The sequence below is a fragment of the Typopeltis vanoorti genome, chromosome 18, assembly GCF_054136105.1.
Source record: "Typopeltis vanoorti isolate ZY-2024b chromosome 18, IOZ_Tvanoo_1.0, whole genome shotgun sequence".
Taxonomy (NCBI): Eukaryota; Metazoa; Arthropoda; class Arachnida; order Uropygi; family Thelyphonidae; genus Typopeltis; species Typopeltis vanoorti.
This window is the reverse complement of record NC_143566.1, coordinates 23,101,520-23,125,401: the sequence shown is the minus strand read 5'-3', so window position 1 is coordinate 23,125,401 and position 23,882 is coordinate 23,101,520. Positions and strand designations below refer to the sequence as shown.

The window sequence follows — 23,882 nt, the reverse complement described above, 5'->3', positions numbered from 1 at the left end:
TATTTCCCTTTTTATATATGGGCACTATGAGAGCTCTACTCCAATCATCAGGAATTCATCCCTCTGTCCAAGCCTTCTGAACTACAGTGCAGCCACTGTAAGACTTTTATACCTCCATACTTGAGCATTTCTGCCTTTCCATATTTTTAAGCCTTGGATGGCTTTTTCTACTTCAAGTATGGATATATATTCCTGACTGTATGCCTGGTCAGTGTTTTTTACCACTGTGCTGTCTTCACTGCTTGTTTTATTTAGCAGTTTTTCAAAGTAATTACTCCATACTTGAAGGATATCATTTTCTTCTGTTTTCATGTCACCCTTATCATCTCTAACTCCTTTTACAATACTCTTTCCTCCATTTCTAAGCTTTTTAAACAATCTCCAAAATATTTTGCCACCTTCTTGATATTTATTTTCTATTTTCTTGCAAAAGTCCTCCCATGACTTTTGTTTAGCTAGTTTTACACAGTGTTTAGCTTTCTTACATTTGTCTCTGTATTCTCTAAGAGCACAAGCTGACTTATTTGCCAGGAACTTTTGATATGCTTTCTTCTTTTCCTTCACTGCCTCTTTAACTTCCTGTGTCCACGATGGTGTTCTGATTTTTCTATCCTTGCAGACAACCTCACCACATGCCTCTTTGGCTGAATCAATTAGTGTTTTCTTCAGAGTTTGGTTCCTGTTCTCAAACTCGCATTTTTTCTTGAATAATATTTGTGTATTTTAGTCTACGGTTCACATTTGAGAGCTGCTCAACTTTTGTTCGCTTTAAAACTTTCTTACATGTTCTTCTTTTCAATATGAAATTCAGTTTTATCATGCTCAAGACTAAATGTTGATTGCTTCCAATTTCAAATCCTCTGTATACTCTGGTGTCCTGCATCAATGAGACTTTCTTATTCCTTGCCTCTTTTCTCCATGTGTATTTGTGCACATTTTTATGTTTTAACATGGTGTTAGTAATAACCAGACCATGTCCTGAGAGAAATCCTTCCTAGTAGAATCCTTCCTCTTTCAGTTTTCTTCATCTTGGTAACACCAGTTATTTCATTATGATACTTCTGTAATTCTCTTTCCAGTGGACAGAGAGTTTTGGTCTTCAGCCATTTGTGATAAGCAGACTTTTTTTTTGTTTTACAGCATTGATACACTTTTTTTGAGAACCAAGGCTTAGAGAATGGCTGCAAATTTGGAGTGGAATAAGAGATGAAAGCCATCATTCTTATGAGGATTTCTATTATTCGTTCTGAGCAGGTGTTTGGATCAAAAGAACTGTAGTCAGATCAAAAGCAGTAGTCAGACCATGGGAAGGAGGAATAGAAGTCTCAGAGGTCCTCACTGTTGGCACGAAACTCTGAACTGGTGGGTGGAGGTTGTTCCATGGCATAAGAGACGTACGAAGTTGTGGTCTGAGTTACCAATAAACCACAGTATACTTGGAAGGGGGAGCTTGTTAGGAAGAAGTCAAGTGTGTTGGCAGATTTGAAAGGGAGGGTTGTCAGGTATTCTGGTTGGAAGATTGATGATTTGAGATAGGCCATTGCTGATGGCAAACACCTCAGCATCCCTGCCTACCTGATCAGTGGAACTGGAGAACAGAAGCCAGCGTGAGTTGTGGTCTCCAAGAAGGATAAAAGGATAACCTCACTGTTGCAGTATTGCAACTGTAGAAAGTCAAGCTTTAGAGAGGGAGAGTTGAAGAGTGTTGACATAGTTTGGAGAGAGAGCTAGATTATGCTCATCTTCAATTCTGCTGATACCAAGTTTGTTACGGTACTACCTTACTATTCAATCTTGTTACCTGACAGACAGTTGGATTTTTGTTTAAGTGACCACTGCCCCTAGGTGGCATGACATTTTATCATTTTGGGCTCCTGTTTTGTTTTGTTTTTTTGTTTAAGCCAATAAAAATTGGTAGACCATCCAAACTTGCTTGCCTTCTTTTTTTTTTTTCCCCCTATTGAGATAAATGTCATCTAATATGCATTTACTGTTAATGTGAACATGTGATATATATACTAATAACTTAGCTGCCATGAAATGGTTAGCATTAAGGAAATATCATGGAGAGATAACTTTGAAGGTGAGAATTGGACTTTAGGTCAGAATCTTCATTCTCTTCTCTGTGTGAAGGTTTCCTTTGAGTATTTTGATTTGAGTCTTAAGGAGCCAAAGTTATCAGTTGCATAGAATAGTAGCATGTGTGACCTTTATATTATGATTCTCATGCTTAAAAAATAACAACAAAAATATTACATTTATTTTTAAATTATCAGTCTCATCCAAGAAAGGCTGTAAATCAGTTATACATTAGTACCCATGCATGGAAGTGTGTCTGTGTGCAAGCATGCACTAAGATTCAGATAATATAGAAATGGTGTTCTAGAGACCAAACATGATCCTCTTTTCAAGCAGATTTGTGCCTCCATTAAAAAATGAATTGGTGATCTTGCATTGGAGAATGGAAATTATGTACTACCTTAAAGATATTCACAAATTTCCATGCTCATGGTGATATTCAAACTGTTAGCTGTATGATACTGGTATTCTACCTCAGGTGGATTCTTGATAACAGTTAACATATTTCTTATTTCCTAGTTTCTTTGAAAATTATGGACACAACTACCGTGTTTGAGTAAAACTTTAGTTTAATATAAACCAAAATCAACAGTCGACTTTTTGACCTTCATATCAAGGTCATCTTCTGGAGCATATACACTGTATACAGAGAAACAAGCTGCACTACAATCTACATGGTTTGCTAAAGTTACTGACCAACCATTACAACAATTATTGGCCTGACCCCTGGTGGAAAAAAAAAAACCTTTACTGCATCGATGCTAGAGTCCTATTATTATTATTATCTGTTGCTTATAAATTACATTGGGTTATAAAATGTTGGGTATAAAATACAGAGAAACCAGCTGCACTACAATCTACATGGTTTGCTAAAGTTACTGACCAACCATTACAACAATTATTGGCCTGACCCCTGGTGGAAAAAAAAAAAACCTTTACTGCATCGATGCTAGAGTCCTATTATTATTATCTGTTGGTTATAAATTACATTGGACTGGAGAGCAATTGGTATGGAATAGTTTCCAATTCTAGCTGAAGGTTGTTTGCTTCAAGTCCTAAAGTATGCCAGATACTAAGTATTATATAGGCTGAATATGTGTAATCCAGATTCTTGGAATTTTTATGCCACCATTATTGTTGATATTAGGGTGGTTAATCAGAATTTTGCAGGCTTCTTTAAATTTTCTTTCATACCAGGTTTTTGTATGGCGTAAAGAGCGGGTACTTTTCCAATCAATATGGTGTAGAATGTTGAGAGCATGGTCAGAGAGGCATGCTTCACCAAAATTGTTATATTTAATGTGTCTTATGTGTTCTTTTTTATGTATAGGGATTGTACGTCCAGTTTCACCGATATAAGGTAAGTTATAGGTGCAGTAGATGCAATAAGCTCCAAGATCTGCCAAAGGGAGGAGAGGATCCTTAGAGGAGTTGAATATGTTTTTTAATTTTATAGGTGGTTTAAAGGTGGCATTGAGATTATAATGGTGTAGGATTCTGTTGATTTTTTTTCTGATAACCCTTTAATGTATGGGATGGCTATGGTTTTACTGTAATCTAAATTCTTTTTTGATGAAATTTTATGAAGAACTTTATTAATAGTATTTTTGTTATAGCCATTATTTATAATGGCTATAACAAAAGGAATCCCCTCCAATTGCTAACTTTTATATGGGAGCTTTTGGGCAAAGTGCTCTTAATTCCTTCACTCTAAAACCTACAGTGTGGCTTAGATACATTGATGTTTTCGTTATCTGGCCACATGGGTGACAAACATTGAACACATTCCTTAGCCACCTGAACAAACAACATGAACGCATACAATTTACTATCGAAATTGAAAATCGGAACTTGCTCCCATTCCTGGATACACTGATCACACGTCTTCCCTCAGGCAGTCTATCCTTCACAGTCTGCCGCAAACCGACACATACTGGCCAATACATACATACAAAATCATACCACCACCCATCACAAAAATATGGAATCATTAACACCCTTAAAAACAGAGCTATAACAATTTGCTCTAATCATCAAGCTCTTAAACAAGAATTAAAAATTATTAGCAACACATTTATAAATAATGGCTATAACAAAAATACTATTAATAAAGTTCTTCATAAAACTTCATCAAAAAAGAATTTAGATTACAGTAAAACCATAGCCATCCTATACATTAAAGGGTTATCAGAAAAAAAATCAACAGAATCCTACGCCATTATAATCTCAATGCCACCTTTAAACCAACTATAAAATTAAAAAACATATTCAACTCCTCTAAGGATCCTCTCCTCCCTTTGGCAGATCCTGGAGCTTATTGCATCCACTGCACCTATAACTTACCTTATATCGGTGAAACTGGACGTACAATCCCTATACATAAAAAAAGAACACATAAGACACATTAAATATAACAATTTTGGTGAAGCAGGCCTCTCTGACCATGCTCTCAATACCCTACACCATATTGATTGGAAAAGTACCCGCTCTTTACGCCATACAAAAACCTGATATGAAAGAAAATTTAAAGAAGCCTGCAAAATTCTGATTAACCACCCTAATATCAACAATAATGGTGGCATAAAAATTCCAAGAATCTGGATTACACATATTCAGCCTATATAATACTTAGTATCTAGCATACTTTAGGACTTGAAGCAAACAACCTTCAGCTAGAATTGGAAACTATTCCATACCAATTGTTTGAAATCTTTATGTATAATCATGTTGCTCTCTAGCCCAATGTAATTTATAACCAATATATAATAATAATGATAATAATAGGACTCTAGCATTGATGTAGTTAAGGTTAACTCATGGAGAGAACTTTTAAAGCAGTCAAAAATAAATTGAAAAAATGATGTTTGGAATGAAGAGTGAAAGAGAACTCTCCATGCAATTAACATTTAGAGATAAAATTTAAATATTTATTATTATGCTTTTCTTATATGAATAAGTTTTAACAAAATAATTTTTTTTTTGCTTTTATCTGTATCTTAGGCACGAAGACCAAATGAGCCAGATTTTGTTAGTAATGAAGCTTTACGTGGAATGTGTGAAAATGTTATGCATTTACTTACAACTACAGTTGAAAAAATGGAAAAGGTCAGTATTTCTGATTCATTTGCATTGAGTTTCAAATTAATATTCTTACTTGAAAAAAAAAATGAGTAAATGAAAAAGAAACCTTTTATATTATTTAATTTGACAGTAGGCATTAAAAATTTGGTTAAGTCAGAAGCCTGGTAAGATATTGAGTGGTAGGATAGACTTTGTGTTTCTCAGGGGAAACCTCCCCTCGATGAGTCTTTTGACTCCATGGAGGCCTGAATAATAATAATAATGATGGAGGTAACATCCTAAAAGTGCATGTTTTTGAAGATCAGCTCTATGTCAGTTTTCAAAAAGTTGTTACAGACAAAATGGCCTTGCCCACTTTCTTTGTGTGACGAAAGGTACTCAAGAATTTATTTTATCTTCTGCTTCTTCTTCTTCTCTTCCGTCTAAGACTGGTTGAGTCTTCTCTTGAGCAGGATCTTCCAGTCTTCTCTATTCCTTGCTGTTCGAAAAAGTTCCTTATATGTTCTGCATCCCGAGATGTTCTTTATTAATTTCATCCAGGTAATTCTTGGTCTTCTTTTTTCAGTTGGAAAAGTATTGATTAGGACATTAGGAAGTCTGTCTGCGTCCATGTGTACAGTGTGTCCAAACCATCTCAGTTGTTGTTTTCTAATTTTTTCTATTATTGTCTTTTTATACAATAGTTCTTGTTTGACTGTGATGTTTGTTTTCTTTTCTATCCAACTTGTTCTATTTATTTTTCTTAAGCATTTCATTTCAAATGCCAGTAGTTTTTTCCTCCTCTCTTTTTTTAACTGTCCACACTTCTGCTCCATAGATGACTGTTGGTGTAATTATTGCCTGATATAATTTGATTTTGGCTTGCTTAGATATCTTTTTTTTCCCCCGATTTTCTGTAATTTTCCCATGGTGGTCCATCCTATCGCTATTCTGTGTTTGATTATTTTGAGTTCATCTATTGTTTCTGTTAGTTTTGATCCAATGTATATGAATATGTCTACTTGTTCTATTTGTTCTCCGTTTAGGGTGGCTGAGATGGTAGCTCTGTTCCTCCCTATTTTCATCATTTTTGTCTTTTGTATATTTATTGTCATGATATATGTTTTACAGGTTTCGTTTAGCTTGTTGATCAACTTTTGTAGTTCATTTGGGGTTCTTGCAAGAAGGACGAGATCATCTGCATATTTGATATTATTTATGTTTAAACCATTGGCATTGATTCCAGGCTCATTGTGTGTTGCCTTCTTTACAACTTCTTCTAGATATATGTTGAATAGGCATGGAGATAATGGGCATCCTTACATTACTCCTTTTTGAATCTCTATGGGTTCTGTAGAGTAATATTTTATCAGAAACTGTATTATATATTTGTCTATTGCTTTTTCTAGTAGAATTTTAAGAAGGATTTCTCTGTTGATGTTATCGAAAGCTTGTTTAAAGTCCACAAAACAACAATATAGTTCTTTATGTCTTCCCAGCTGAGCTCTGTTAGTTGGTGCAATGTGAAAATTTGGTCTATTGTTGAATAGTTTCCTCAGAAACCAGCTTGTTGTATGCTTACCATTTCTTCATAGGTGTTTTTTTTAATCTATTTTGTATAATTCTTATGAATATTTTATAGGTGTGAGGGAGTAAATTGATTGGTCTGTAATTTCTGCACTCTCTTTTGTCTCCTTTCTTGTATATTGGGATGATCTTTCCAGTTCTCCAGTCATCTGGGATCTCTCCTGTTTGTACTATTTTACTGAATAGGCTTGTTAAATATTCTATTGATATGCTGCCTCCATATGACCACAGTTCAGTAGGGATAGTATCAATGCCTGGTGCTTTATTGTTTTTCATCTGTTTTATTGTGTATCTAACTTCTTCTTGGAAAATTTTTGGGTGATCATTATTTTCTTCTATTGTTGGCATTGTAGTTTTGTTTCCTTGGTGGAAGACAGTCTTAAAATGGTTTGACCAGATTTTTCTTATATATTCAATATTTCCGGTTTCAGTCATCTTGTTGTTTATCATTGTTACTGCTTTTGCTGAGAATTCCTTTGTAATTTCTCTTGCAGTATCATGGAAGACTTTTAGGTTGTTTTGTTGATATGCTTCTTTGCATTTCTTAGCTTTTTCTTCTAACCAGTTTTCTTTGGCTTTTTTTTGCATAGGTTATCAACTTTATTTTTTAGTGCTCTGTATTTTTCTCTATTCCCTTCATTATTATGTTGGTTTACAAGTATCTTGGCCTCTCTTTTCTCTTCTATGGTAGCTATGATTTCTTGGGTTATCCACTCTTTGTTTATTTTGGGTTTGGAACCTAGAGTGTCTTTTGCAATTGATAACACTGTTTCTTTTCCTTCTTCCCAGTATTTTCCGCTGTTCTGGAAGATGGAGGGTTTTGATTTTAAGCACATCTGTTCTAAAAATCAACTTCTGCTTGAGCTGTCTTTTAGTTTTGATAGGTTGATGTTTTCTTCTTTTCTGATATTGTTTTTCCTGTTGAATTTTATCTTCACTTAGGCAGTTAATATTTCATGGTCAGTGTCAAAATCTAAACTTCTTAATGTTCGTACATTATTTAACTGATCTTTTCCATTGTTTGTTTATGATGATATAGTCTATGCAGTTCTTTATATTACCATCTGGGGATGTCCATGTATATTTATTATTAGGGCGTTGATAGAACAATAACAATGTGTTTGTAATCATTAGATCGTTTGCTTTACAGAAGTGGAGTAATTGTTCTCCTCTGTCATTAAGCTCTCTGTATCCAAATTTCCCCATCACATCTTTTTTGTCTGCTGTGAACTGTCCTATTTTAGCATTAAAATCTCCCATCACTATCATGAGTTCTCTATTTTTGGAATTATCTATTTCCTGTTGTAGTTCTTCATAGAAATTTTCTATTTCTTCTTCTGAATGGTTACTGTCTGGTGCATATATTTGGATTATTTTAATTGTTTGACCTTTTTCTTTTGCTTGAAGTTTGGCTGTGATTATTCTAGGAGACACTGGGTTTATTTCAATTGCTGAGTGTGCAAGTTTCTTTTCAATTAATAACGCAACTCCTTCGCTGTGTATGTTATCTTTTCTTCCTGAGAAGTACAGTCTTCCTTCTGGTAAATCCATGAATCCATCTCTGCACCAATGTGTCTCTGATAAACCTAAAATACTCCATTTCAGTCTTTTTAAATTTTCCTGGACTAATTGCAATTTTCCAGGTCGGTATAGTGATCTTATGTTGAGGGTGGCTACATCTTTTACATCCTTGGCTGACCACATTACTGATTTCTCACCTACTCTATGTGGTCTTCGAGTAGGCGTGTCGGTTGTCCCATACGCAGTAGCACTATCTCGGTTTATAGACTTTCTCCCTCTCATGAAAGTTACTGGCATAATAATGTAGCCAGCTTGCCATGCCTCTGCTACATCCTTTGGTCCACGGCTCTTTATTCTTTATTCGGAGCAACCCATTTGGGTTTCCCCGGGGACACGGAAACGCCACCCGGGGGACGCGGCTGGTAAGAGTGTGGTCTCCCCCAAGTTATTTTATCTAGCACTTAAAAAATAAAAATCCCTTCATTTAAATTTTGTTGATATGTGCATTTTTAAAAATTAATTCGGTTCAGTATATAGCACTCCAGTGTCAGTAAGCAGCATGTTTAGCACTCATAGTTAAGCTGCTGACTTAAGGAAAAACAATGTATTGCTTTTGTTATATCATCTGTTTGAAGCATTGTATATTTCGATGCTTGGTAGTTGATTCACTTATCTAACTTATAACACAACAACGAGAACTATTAGCTTCTGGTAAGAGATGGTGAATAGTTACCAGGTTGCTAATGGCTGATAATTGCAGATTTGTGTTTTAGCCACTCAAACTGCCACACTGATAAACTATACCAAAAATATACAGTTCAGAAATGTCCAGACCCCCCCCCCGTAATATCCAAAAGTTATACTAACTTTGGGCACTTTGCATCCTTGTAATTCTTGATGTAAATACACATCAAGTCCCTAGTACAGTTGTTAATGTACATTCTCTTTTCATGCAAAAGGGGTCAATTTCAAAAGGGTCAAATCTTCTCCCTACTTTTCCCTGTGATACCTAGAATGAAAATCTTGTGTTTGTCATTCCACATACATTCAACTAGATGTTTTCTGTGAAACGTGTGTCTCCAAGTTTTCCCAGTGTTTTTGAAACCATTAGCATAGAGCCATTTCAGCATATGTACCATAAACAGCTCTTTAATTACAACATACTAGATTATAATTATACTAGCTATGATAGTAATGCTAATTATAATTATACTAGATGTGCTAAATAAAATAATAGAAACTATTATTTTATTGTTGTTAATACTGTAGCCTCCCGTTATCTGCGGATTCAGTTTCGACGGTTTGTTACTTGTGGTCAACCCTGGTCCGAAAATATTAAATGGAAAATTCCAGAAATAAACAATTCATAAGTTTTAAATTGTTCACCATCCCACTCAGGAAGTGAATCATTCCTTTGTCCAGCGTATCCACGTTGTACTGTATACGCCACCTGCCAGTTAGTCACTTAGTAGCCGCCTAGGTCATTAGATTGACTGTCACGGTATCGCAATGCTTCTATTCAAGTACCCTTATTTTATTTAATAATAGCCCCAAAGTGCAAAGGTAGTGATGCTGGCAATTCGGATGTGCTGAAGAGGAGCCATAAAGTGCTTCCTTTAAGTGAAAAGGTGAAAGTTTTCGATAAGGAAAGAAAAAAAAATGTATGCTGAGTTGCTAAGATTTCATTCACATTCACATAACTTTTATTACAGTATATTATAATTGTTCTATTTTATTATTAGTTATTGTTGTTACTGATGCTGGACCCTGCCTTACTTCATGTAATATACATCTGTTATGTTATCTGTAGACTGGTCCCTCCTCTTTTTTCTTTTCTTCTTTCTTTTCTTCTTGCTCCTTCCACCCAATGCTATTAGAGTATTCGAGGGCTAGGGGTGGTGGATGAGTCTTTCGTATTTTGCTATTTCATCTCATCTTATGTGGAAAGGGCCTCTGCAACCCTACCATTTTCTTCTTGCAGTGACTTCACTCCAAATTGCTAATATCGTTGTGCTTTATAACACATCTCATGCTGCATAGGTTGTCACGCAGAATAATCAGAGCTGCATTCAGAGCTTGGTCAGAGGGTCCTGTTCGAGAAGTATACTACAGTCTCCATCAAAAAAGTCAGTGATATTGTGAATGAGCAACACAGAAGGTTTAAGATTAATTTTCAAAGAGAATTTTACATAGGCACAAGGAATGTTCATGGTCTACAGATGGGTATACTCTTGAGGTTGTCTGTAAAGAGTGGATAGGTTTAAAATCGACATACTGGGAATTACAGAGACCAGATGGATTGGGAAAGGTCACTTCAAAAGACAGATGGTAAGCTAGCTATTTACTCAGGTGGTGACTCAAAACATCATGAGGTAGCTGTGATACTGAAGACAGCTCAGGCAGGAAGCCTTCTTGGTTATAACCCCATTGATAGGATACTTTCTATTAGCCTTAAGGCTCAGCCTACCTACCAATGTGTCAGTCATGGTAATTTATGCACCCTTCATGGATAGGCCTGAAGAAGAGAGTGAGGAATTCTATGAAAACTTACAAACTGTTTTGGACTGCCTACCATGGAGAGACATACTTTACATCTTAGGGGACTTAAATGCAAAAGTGGGAAAGAGTATGAGAGTTAGGCCCGAGTGTGGCATGTTTGGTCTGGGTGAACATAACACCCGTGGTGAAAGACTATTGGAATTTGCCCTGGCTATCAGATTAGAAAACAGCCATCAAGCAGGACAAGGAAAAGTTCTATACTAATAAATGTGAAGAGGTAGAGTTCCAGATGAGGAGGCACAATTATAAAAGGATGTTTTATTTAGTTCATGACTTAAAGCACAAGTTTAAGCCCAAATTGAATATCATCAAAGACCGGATTGCTGCATTACTAACAGAAGAGTTGGAATTCAAAAACAGATGGAAAGAATACTGTGAGGAACTGTACAGTAGAGTCAGAGCAGCTTAACAGCAATAAAGCTTCAGGTGCAGATGAAATCCCAGCAGAGTTAATTAAGACCACAGGGGAGGGATAAGAGTGTTTCATAGATTGATTACAAGGATATGGGTGACAGATCATAGAAACAGGAAGAAGTCATATTTCATACTTTTTTCGCTACATAAGCAAGTAAAATTTTATTGAAGATCATGCTAAATAGGATTGAGGCAGAGATGCCCAAGGAACAAGCAGGTTTTAGGAAAGGTAAGGGCACCAGAGATCAGATCCTTTGCCTTAGACAGATCATAGAAAAATATAAAGAATTCAGACTCCCTCTGGTAATGTGTTTCTTAATCTACTCTAAAGCTTATGACTGTGTTGAGCATGTGAAACTGTGGGAAGTAATGAAAAGAACGGTTTCCCTCAACATACTATCAGGTTGATAACCAACTTTTACAGGGAGCAAGAAGCAACAGTGTTGGATTGACTGATTGGCTTCAAGTTACGCAAGGAGTTAGGTAAGGATGTTTGCTTTTTCTCACTTGTTTAGTATATATGCAGAGGACATCATGGGTGAAGCATTGGATAAGCTCAAGACAGGAATTAAGATTGTAGGTAGATTGATCAGTAATCTGAGGTATACTGGTGATAAATACTGCTTAACTTATCCTTACATGTCAAGATTTGCTTCAACATCGCAATTATCCTCTGAGTTGTATTTGCAACTTTTGCTATGTGTACTTTGAACTTCAAATTTCTATCCACCAATATGCCAAGATCCCTTGCCTCCTAGGTTTCTTTAACATGACCCTGCTAATATAATATGCTGCTGGAACTCCAATCACACCAAAGTGCATAACTTTACACTTACTAACATTGAAGTGACAGCCATTTTCGTTTGCCCAAATTTCCAGCCTATTCAAATAATTTTGTAAATACTGAAGATCAGTAACATCCCTGATTGTCTCGCCTGTCTTCGCATCATCGGAATATAATGGCACATCTCGTGTTAAATCCCACCTGATGTCATTAATGTACAGATTGAACAATAATGGCCGAAGGTACATCACTGGTCACCTTAAATCTGTCAGATTCACATCAACTGTATACTACTTTTTGATATCTGTCAACCATCTCCTGATCCAAGTCGAGTTTATTTTTCAATCCCATATTCTCCAGTTTATACAACAGCCTTTCGCGTGGTATCCTATCAAATACCTGGTTTTCCCTTTCAGTCGATTCTGACCATAGGTGACTTTGTAGGCATTGCCCATAAAATATTCCTGGTGAGATTTTTACAGGGTAGTTCACCATTGCTTTCCCCACTCTCCCCAATTTTATCTGGGCTTGGGACTGGCATGTGTCTGGAACATATTCATGACTGCAATCCATGAGTGTTCACAGGGCCAGTTTATCTGTTCTGGAGGAAGAAAAACCTGCATTTCTGGGTGAAAAAATCCTCTACCTCCATATGAGACCAGCTAACTCACCTTTAGTCAAAGAGACCAGATAAATGTTCCTCACATCACTGATAGGAATCGAACCCAGGTCTTGCCAGCCAAAGGCCTTTGTCTATACTTACTGAGCTACAGAGGCTCTTCTATCAAATGCCTTAGAAAAATCCAAAATCATAGTGTATCTGTCCCTTTATCCAACTCAACAGTAACATTGTTATAAAATATGAGCAAATTGCTAAAGCATGACCTTTCTTTAGTAAATCTATGCTGCTCCTTGCAGCATATAGCTTGTTTGTATACCCATTTCTGTATGCGAGTTCTTGCCAACTTTTCTAAAATCTTCATTACCACACCAGAGATACCGATGGATCCATAGTTGGACACATTAGGTTTTGCACCACCCTTGTACAATGGAAATATCATGCATTCCAGTCTGCCAGGCGGCGTCGGTGAATAAGCTACTCTAAACTTATGCTCCCCATTTTACCGAGTAAAATGGGGAGCATAAGTTTATTGCGAGTGTTTTTTCATCGAAATTAACCATCAAACAGAAACCTTAACAGCGGGTGCTGAGCAGCGGAATACTCCAGTACAGCCTGTAAGTACTTATAGTGTATTAAATCAGCTATCCTTCCAATTCAAAATCAGCCATGTGTAAGCGCTCACAATGTCTACCGTACGCAGCAAAAATGGCAGCATCAAAAGCCAATGGTGAACGAGCGGCACATGTATCGCCAGCACAGTGCCGCTGACAAACCTATTAAGTGCCGCAGCTGCAAAACTGGTGTCACGGACAGAAAAAAGGGCATATTCTGTGAGCCACTGACTGCACACTTCCTGCATGAAAATAGACTAAGCTGCGCAAAAGCTACTTTTGCTCAACTTCGTCTATTTCGAATTTAATATTAAACTTAACCAGTCGTTCTTCTGTTTGCTGTGCCTACCTTTAGTAAAACAACTTCTGAACACTTCTGAACATAGGTAAACGTGTCAAAAACCTCGAACAGCACATCAATGCTTTAAATGAAACTTTTACCTCCAAAATACATACAGTCGAAGCTAAGCTAGAACAAATTGAAAACCAGCGCAATGTAAACTCTGCTTACATTGCGCTGGTTTTCAATTTGTCACAAGCTTTGCCAGTGAAAGAACTTCTCGATCTGATCGCATTAATGGTAAACAACTTGATGGAGGCTAAACACAAAAAACTCAACAGCATCATTTTGAACTTCCCAACGGAAAACGGAAAATCATTACAGGAGGACATCAACAAACTAGCTGAAAAATGCAACATCAATCCTAAGAATATCGTCAGGTGCCATCGTTTCAGACCTATAAATAAAAGGAAGGACGGAACGAACTTTCCACGCCTAGCAAAAGTGACTTGCGACACGCCGACAAGCACATAAAAAATAATAACAGTGATCAACAAGTTCAAAGACACCTGTCCCAAATCGTGCATACGTGCACAACCAGACATCATTTGCACAAAGGGAACAAAGATGCCAGCTTCGAAGACAACTCAAAGAAAAACATCAAAACAGTCACAACAGTTGGACCATCGACTACAGACAAGATAAACTGGTGAAAAAACCAAGTGATGCCACTAGCAGCCATCATGGAGACCAGCATGCAGGCACTGCATAGGAAATGTGCAAGACCCATGCGGTGGGACGTATGACTCATAAAATCCTACACATCCACTTCACCAACATCCGTGGCCTAAACTCCAACTTGAATAGTGTCCACTACCACCTAGTCTACCAAATCCCACCTACTCTTCCTGGCAGAAACTCAAATCTCACTTCCCCCCCCAACACCACTTATCTCAACCTTCCAAACTATTCACTATTTAACAACTTTCATCCCAAGTGTGGTGTCTGCGCATACATCCACTCTGACATACCTTGCCAGAGAGCACCCAACCTAGAATCACCCAACTTTGACTTTCTTTGGTTGGAAATATCCCTTCCCCACTCAGTCCAATTCATCTGCTGTCTCTATCTCTCCCCCAACACAACCAACCACCCTGAGCTCTTTAATTTCCTCTCCCTAAAAATCGACTTTCTCCAGTCCCACTTTCCCAACAGCGAAATCATCCTCCTAGGAGATTTTAATGTCCACAACACTAGCTGGCTTTCCTCCTCCAGTTATACAGATCTTGCAGGCAGAGATGCTGAAACATTTGGCATCACTAACAACGTTACACTTGTCCAGATGACAACCAGAATACCAGATAACCCAAACCACTCCCCAAACACCCTAGATCTCTTCCTCACCAATGACCCTCCTCCAACTACACAGTGGAAGTAGTGAGCTCCCTGGGCAATTCTGACCACAACCTAAAGCACATCTCCTTCCCCCATGCAACAACGTTTACACAGACACCCCATACAAGAGTAGTTTGGCACTATAACAGTGCCAAGTGGGACAGCCTCTTCAATTTCTATGCTGCATTCCCATGGTTTGACTATTGCTTCTGGCCTTCCAACCCAAACATATGCACCAAGCTTATGTTTGGGGTGTAATCTTTCTCCAAAATATGGGCCAAGGCTGTAGAGATGAAACACCAGACATACCACAACTGGCTGAAATCAAGAACCTCATCTCCTTCAAAGCTTACACCGAAGCCCATAATAGATGCAAAAAAAAACAATCGATGCTTCCAAAACAGAATTCGAAAGAGCGAAAAGCAGGAAACTAGCAGCCTGTCCAAATGGTAGCCGAGCCTTTTGGTCTCTCGTCAAAGCAATTGGCCGTAACTTCTGTCCAACACTATTCCCACCCCTATCGTACTGTTGGCTTTGTCTTTCATCCAACCTTATATTTGCTAGCTGTTGGTTGACTCCACTTTCAAACATAAAGAAAATTTTTATTATACTGCACCACTCTATGTTTGAAATTACACAATTATTGTCAAGGAATCAAACATCAAATAGCACAACAGCAATGTGAACTTACTACAGGCCGAAATTTTCTTATTTATACTTAGGATTTCTCACAAGATTCGTATTTTAATGAGCCGTTCAATGAAACTGAAATTAGGCAAACACAAGAATCAAGTTAAACAAGATATTTAATTCTCTCACAAAATTATTCTTACATAAGAAACAAGAACTCTATTAAAATCAATACAATTAGAAAATAATTTATACATTCAATAAAGTATTAAGATTCTACTCAGCTGAGTGCATCATTTACTGCTAGAACTTATATATAAGGCTTTCACAATTCTCATCTGTTAGGATTTCAACTTAATTTCACTTTAAACAACATCATAATTCAGCAAAACACTTAAAAATTAATTCTTTTTAGTCTCATAGAATAATCATAAACTTCAATTTTATCAAACACTTAGCTGGCATCATCAATATCTATCAGAGGATTAAAATAGTTCTTAAAAGGCTCAGTCTTGAATTTACATATACATTGTGAGATAACACATTCAAACACGAACTAATTCTTCAATGAAGTTTCTCACATTAGTTTCACAAGGAAATGCTTTATAATATCACTCATTCAAGCTTGACTAGCTGGCTCCAGCAACACGAAATTTGACCAAGTTCTCCAGACACAAGCAACACTATCGCGTGTTAGTTATTGAATAGATATTCTTACCGGTATGATCATCATAGCTTGCACATTATGGAAAACTATTACAACACATCTAGGCTCTCGATAATCTTCCACTATAGGTAACACAAAACTTATAGTATCCCTGAGTTCAATAACTTATTTGTTAAGACTGGAAAATGTATTTTCTTGCTTGTAGTAACTTATCTTATGATAAATCTCGATCATATTATTATCCTTTCACTCAGGTAAATTCCTTTACAAGCTGACAGGAAACTCTAAATAAATATAAGTTCTAGGTAAGATTCATTAAAATCGGAACAAGTTTCCAAATCTTTGTTACATTGTACGATCCCAGGTTAGATCACATCTCACGACCTTCCTACACTCTATCTATTTTCCTTCTGGTTCTTTCTTCCTCTATCTCATCAATCCCCTCTCTTTTTCCTGCCCAAACTTGTCATTAAAATCGAAACAAGTTTCCAAATCTTTGTGACGTTGTACGATCCCAGGTTAGATCACATCTCATGACCTTCCTACACTCTCTCTATTTTCCTTCTGGTTCTTTCTTCCTCTATCTCATCAATCCCCTCTCTTTTTCCTGCCCAAACTTGTTTTTTTTTCGCTCTTTCAGTTTACAACGAAATTCCCACGTGATCATTGTACAGTTCCCAACGCTAAGGCATGTGCTATCTCAAATTAACGTAGTTTTCTGACAGCAGCCAATCAAATCACATTAGCAGAGTCCCTTAGAAATACTTTCACTTTCAGTAACAACAAATAAAATGCATATATTACAGTTTGCTTAGGATACATTTTCAAGTTAATATAAAGAATTTATATAAGGTAAATAACTAAATAAATTACAATTTACTTAGGAGCAAACTTAGCTCAGGAAATGCAATTCATGTTAAATCATGAATGAAGTATTAATAATCATAAAATTCTTCATTCACAATTTAACAATACCCAGATGGCTCTACTGCATCATCACTGAGAAAATGCCAATCTTCTGGCTTCATACTTCGCTTCAAATGCATGCATAACTGACGATGGTAAATGTCCCCCAACCATTCCAGACACTCAACATACAATGTACCCTATGTCCTTTTGCCAGGATGAGATCAGAAAAATACAGTCCAAATTAGACCCAAAAAAGTATCCTGGTCTTGATGGCATTCCCCCAATTGTTCTGAAAGTTTGTGCTCCAGAACTGATCCCTATCCTATGTCACCTATATATACTCTCTTACTCCACTGGAATCTATCCCACAAACGGGAAATTGGTCTATATTCAGCCCATTCCCAAGAAGGATGACAAGTCACTGCCATCCAGTTACCGCCCTATCTCGCTTTCCTCAGTTCTGTCCAAAGTAATGGAAAAAATCATCAATTCCCAACTCCTACACTATCTTGAAGACATTCACCAAATAAATGACCGCCAGTATGGATTCAGCCACTGCCGATCAACAGGAGATCTACTCACATACGTCACCCATCTCTGGACAAATGCTATGGAGTCGTTTGGTAAATATCAAGTGGTTACACTAGATATCTCCAAAGCCTTTGACCCAGTCTGGCTCAAAGGCCTACTAGGCAAACTATCATTATTCGGTCTGACGCAGGACTTCTGTAGTTGGATTGCCAGCTTTCTGTCTGGATGCACACTGTGTGTCATGATGGACGACTCCCTATCCTCTCACCACTCAATTAATGCTGGGATCCCACAAGGTTCTGTCGTCTTACCAACCCTCTTCCTGCTATATATCAATGACTTACTGCAATTCACCTCCAACCCAATACACAGTTTTGCAGACGACAGCACACTTCACTCCTCGCTTGCATTTGATAAGCCTTACCCTTCACAACTCACCTCAACCTACAGAACATCAACTACCACCACCCTCAACTCCAATCTTCAAGCCATCCTACAATGGGGTTCAGATAACTTCATAAATTTCAACATTAATAAAACCCAGTTCTATACTATTTCCCATAAAAAAAAAAAAAAAAAGAACCATTTTTTCCCAGTATCCTTTTTGACGATACCCAAATTTTCCAGACAATCTGAGATCTTGCTTCTTGGAATCACCCTCACATCAAACCTCTCCTGGTATAAACATATCACAACCATTGCATCCTCGGCCTCAAAAAAACTAGGATTTCTCTTTTGCTCAAGACGTTACTTCACCTGCGAACAGCTACTAACATTATACAAATCACAAATCCGCCCAGCTATTGAATACTGCTCCCACATATGGGGTGGGGCCCCTAAATGCTCTCTCAGAATGCTCAACTCAATACAGAGGAGAGCAATTAGACTTATCAGTGATCCATCCCTTACCAACTCTCTCCCCCCACTTTCAAACAGACCTATGGTCTCTGCAGTATGTATATTCTACAAATATTTCCATGGGAAATGCTCATCCCAAATAACATCAATAATTCATCTGCTCAGTACAAAGCTCATTAGAACATGTGCAGCTGCTGCACAACATCCCTTCCCAGTACACCTAGAAACAAAACAGAACAAGTTTCTTTTCCTCTTCCTTCATCCCTGCAACTTCACTGTGGAACAGTCTCCCACCTGCTGTGTTTCCCAAGGAATACAATTTAGTCATTCAAATCAAATGTAAACAAATTCTTCCTTTCCCAACCCACTACCCATACATGGTACTAATGTACTATAGGTTGACCAACCAACCTCCTGTGTATGGGGCCCAACTAAAAAATAAAATAAAATTCCTATGGTATCATTCCTGAGTGGAGACTCATATTAACACTAACATGTAAAAGGCTGAGCCAATTCAGCTGAACATTCCTTTATCAAACGGGCTGATATTCCATCTGTCCCTATTGACAAATTCTTATCCAGGTTATGCAACAGCTCTTCAACCTCATTTTCATGCACCACTAGCTCATCATCCAATTTAGCAATAGCACTGTGCACCATGTTACATACACCCGGTTGATATATCTTAGCAAAGTGAGCACTCATTTACTGAACAATCTCATTAGCTTCTGATACTCAAGTCTCATCTGCATTCAATAAAGTTATTCTTTCACACTCATTCTTTCTTTTGCTTGTGGCATAACGATAAAATTCTTTTGGATTGCCTTTAGCTTGCATGGCTAATTTCTTTTCATACTCAGATGAACCCCCCCCCCCCTCGAGTCTTCAAAATTCCACTCATCAGAATTCAAGGAGAACCGGCCTACCAATCCGGTACTCAGGGGGTTGGGTGCCGCAGGCACCATGGGGGCAGAACCCCTCTTTTGAGTCTTCAAAATTCGAGTCATCAGAATTCAAGGAGAACCGGTCCACAAGTCCGGAACTTGGGGAGGGGGGGGGTGCCGTAGGCATCGGGGTGGGTGGGGGTGGAGCCCCCCCAGTATAATATAAAATATTACCCACTTAACACAATATGACTGTAGTAACCATTGCATCATAAAAATGCAAATTGTTGTGCTTGTCACTTCACTACTTTGTCTAACTGGTTGAGTGGACAGTGTTTCTACTTAGGAATAAGCTGGAATTCAATCAATATGAAGTGGATATGAGAATATCATAGTCAATATTAGATGACTTTCACCATCCAGCATGAGACTACACTCTGAAATAGTTTGAAAAATCCATAGAGCATGATATTTGGATTATGTAGTCCTTAACATGCCCATTAGATAGCCCTCTTGCTATAGTGTATACTGTTATAACAAACTCACTCTGACATACTACTGAAAAGTCCTGACCAAATCCCCACACAGACAGTCCTATTTTAAAGGAAATTTGTTACTATTACAAACAATTCCTGCAGCCTCAGTAAGATTACTCTCATAGATGCTTGGATTAATAATAAGAAGAAGAATGAAAAGCACAATGCCCACTTTCACTTATACCTTTGCCATTTATTCTTCCCACTTTAATTCTTACTGCTCACATTTTCCTTATTCTTTTTGCTTCAGTTATGAGTTAATGGACTTTGTCTCTTCTCTCCATTATTGTACTCCCACTCATTTCCTTCTCATTTATTATCACTCTTCATCCCATCTTCAACATTAATATCACATTTATTGATTTTTTCTAAAACTCTCCCTTTCACCCAAGTAAATGTGGAATTTTGAGAATGGTTATACATGGAACTACAATGTGGGTGATTATGTGAGAAGCTTAGGAGGCAGCTTGAAGCAGTGCCATGGCATAAGACCTTGTTAGCAGTCCATGGGTAACCATCAAGGAGTATCTGAAAAATAATATATGATGATTTATCCAATGATTAATGATTAGTTGTCATTTATCTTTAATCTGTTTTCAATTAATTGTTTCTACTGACATAAAATTACATTATAATCACTTCAGCTACTTGAATGGAAAAAAAAAAAAAACTTCCATATTCACATAAGTAGTACTTAATTGTTGGAAGTTTTTTCACTTGATTGTACTGTAAATTAAAGATGATCTTTAATTTATAATATAACCAAGTGAAAAAACTTCCAACAATCTTTCTCCAATCCAGAGTAATTTAATAATGTGTGATGCCCTTTGGCAACTGGTATAGGAAAATATGACTTCTGCATTACTTCAACCTTTGTATCACCTCTGGGTCTGGCTCCCACCAAAGAGATCTCAATAAAGAACAAAACCGGTCTGGGAATGACCCCTCCCATAGTGCATAGCATTATACATGTCTGCAAGGAGATGTGCTTTGCATTATGGAATACTAAGGCAAGTGATGTGAAGTCATACCACCTTTACCACGAGTAGGCCCAGTCCTGAAAATACTTCAGCTGCAAACTTTGTTTGTTTACACTTGGATAAAGGATTAAACCAAGTATATAGTTTCTTGGTATCTTTAATTTATATTACTTAATTCTTTCTTATTTTTCTAGCACTTTAACCATTAACTAGTGTGCACCCCGGTTTTTACTGGATTATTCAGCGAGACTTGTGAAAATAGTAGAATAGATGTGCAAAGAAAGACTCTTAAGTGATGTTCTTTATTCATAATAATGCTTAAATATAACCAACAGCCAGAAGAAGAAAAAACATCTAATCTTTAACAGCTATTAAACTCGGTAAAATTTTGTTGTTTTCTACCTAGCATCATCAGAGCACTGCGATAACTGTGACAGGCACAAAGCACTATTTGGAATAAGTAATGTAGAAACAATTTATAAATTGTAATTGACACCTAATGCCCTTACATGGCACCCTCTATGGGTTTGGATAACTCTAGCTATCATCGTCATCAAATTCCTGCCATGTACCCTCAAGGGGGTGTACAGGATATGATAGTACTACATGAAAAATTTACATCATTATTAATTTCCTATCTACAATTTTCCTCCAGATCACTCTGTTACTTGTCAAGACTCCAATATTATCAGATCTTATATTTCTGTCGTCTAAGGCACTTCGTACCGTATCAATCCACCTATATCTTGGTCTTCCAATGGGTCGTTTTCCTGCCAACCTGGCAGAGAACACTTGTTTTGCTAATCTTTCCTCGCCCATTCTGTTTAAGTGACCATACCACCTAAGATTGGCTCTGCTAACGCATTCCTGGATGCTGACAATGTCCAGTTCTTTCCTAATATTCTCGTTTTTAATATGATATTGCCATTGATGCCATCTGTTCACACCTCTAATCTTTCTCAGGATTCTCATATCTGCGGTCTCTAGTCTTTGGTCAAGTGTTTTACTTCTGACCCAGTTCTCAGATCCATAAGTTAAAACTGGTTTGAACACTATCTTGTATACAGTTAATTTAGTGTTTCAACTAATTCCATATGAATTTATTCAATTGACTTCCTACCCTACCAGCTTTATTGATTCTGTTGTCTATTTCCATATTTCCATATTTAATTTACCATCTTCACTAAAAATCGTGCCTAAGTAGGTGAAATGTGTTAATTGTTCCACAGGTTCTCCATTCACAACACAGTTGACATTTTCAACGATTCTGCCTATTTTCATTGTCTTTGTCTTTTTATTGCTGACCTTCATACCATATCTATTACAACAGTTATTCAATTTAGTCAAGGAATCTTGCAGACTTGTAGTGGATTTATTGATAGGTATAACATTGTTCGCATAAAGCAAAGAGCTAACATTAACATCTCCAATTTTGATATCATGTTTAATACCACTTTCCTTCATAATGTGATCCATATAGATAATGAATAACAGAGGGGATAATGTACATCCTTGTCTCACATCAGATTTAACATTAAACCATCTTCCTGTACTTCCTTCAATTCTAACTGCTGACTTACAACTAAAATAAAGACTAAGTATCGCTTGATATAATGCCCCATTGACACCATATAACTGTAGTGTATTGAATAGCTTCTCTCTTGGCACCTTGTCATATGCTTTTTCCAGATCTACAAAACGTAAATACAGATCTTTGTTATATTCCCATGATTTCTCAACTATTTGTTGTGAAGTGAAGATCTGATCCTGACAGCCTCTATTTGGCCTGAATCTATTTGTTCTTCACCCAGCTCTTCTTCCACAATTCTTCTCAACCGTTTCTCAGGTATACTTGCATATATCTTACCAGGAACACTCAGTAGGGAAATACCTCTGTAATTCTCACATTCAGTTTTATTTCCCTTTTTATATATGAATACTATGAGAGCTTTACTCCATTCATCGGGAATTCGTCCCTCTGAACTATGCAGCACAGCCACTGCAAGACTTTTATACCACCATACTTCAGCATTTCTGGTCGAATATCATCTACTCCTGCTGCCTTTCCACATTTCAAGCCTTTGATGGATTTTTCTACTTAAGTATGGATATGTATTCCTGACTGTATGCCTGTTGAGTGTTTTTTACCACTGTGCTATCACTGCTTGCTTCATTTAGCAATTTTTTAAAGTAATTCCATACTTCAAGGATATCTTTTTCTCCTGTTTTCATGTCACCTTTATCATCTCTAACTCCTTTTATAGCACTCCTTCCTCCATTTCTAAGCTTCTTCAACAACCTCCAGAATATCTTACCACCTTCTTGATATTTATTTTCTATGTTCTTGCCAAAGTCCTCCCATGACTTTTGTTTAGCTAGTTTTACCAGTGTTTAGCTTTCTTACATTTGTCTCTGTATTCTCTAAGAGCAAAAGCTGACTTATTTGTCAGGAACTTTTGATATGCTTTCTTCTTTTCCTTCACTGCCTCTTTAACTTCCTGTGTCCACCTTGGAGTTCTGATTTTCTATCCTTGCAGACAACCTCACCACATGCCTCTCTGGCTGAATCAATCAAGATTTTCTTCAAGGCTTGCCACTGAATCTCCAAGGTTTGGTTCCTGTTGTCAAACTCTTTCATTTTTTCTTCAATAATCTTTGTGTATTTTAGTCTACAGTTCACATCTGAGAGCTGCTCAACTTTTATTCACTTGAAAACTTTCTTACATGTTATTATTTTCAATATGAAATTCAATTTTATTCTGCTCATCCAATTTCAAATCCTCTGTACACTCTGGTGTCCTGTAGCAAGGAGAAAATATCACTGTCAACAATAACATAGTCAATGAGACTTTTCTTATTTCTTGTCTCTTCTCTCCATGTGAATTTTAGCACATTTTTATGTTGTAACATGGTGTTAGTAATAACCAGTCCATCTCCTGAGCAGAAATCCCACAGGTATTTGTCATTATTATTAG

General features: G+C 37.1%; 1 protein-coding gene across 2 annotated transcripts in view; it reads left to right on the top strand.

Annotated features, from left to right (window-relative positions):
* c11.1 (maestro heat like repeat family protein c11.1) overlaps nucleotides 1–23,882 on the top strand; it is a 763,927-nt gene that overhangs the window by 243,553 nt on the left and 496,492 nt on the right. For both annotated transcript variants that reach the window (XM_090407949.1, XM_090407950.1), the window contains exon 14: nucleotides 5,080–5,184. In XM_090407949.1, the coding sequence (XP_090264075.1) occupies nucleotides 5,080–5,184 (105 nt within the window). The remainder of the gene's footprint in view (nucleotides 1–5,079; nucleotides 5,185–23,882) is intronic.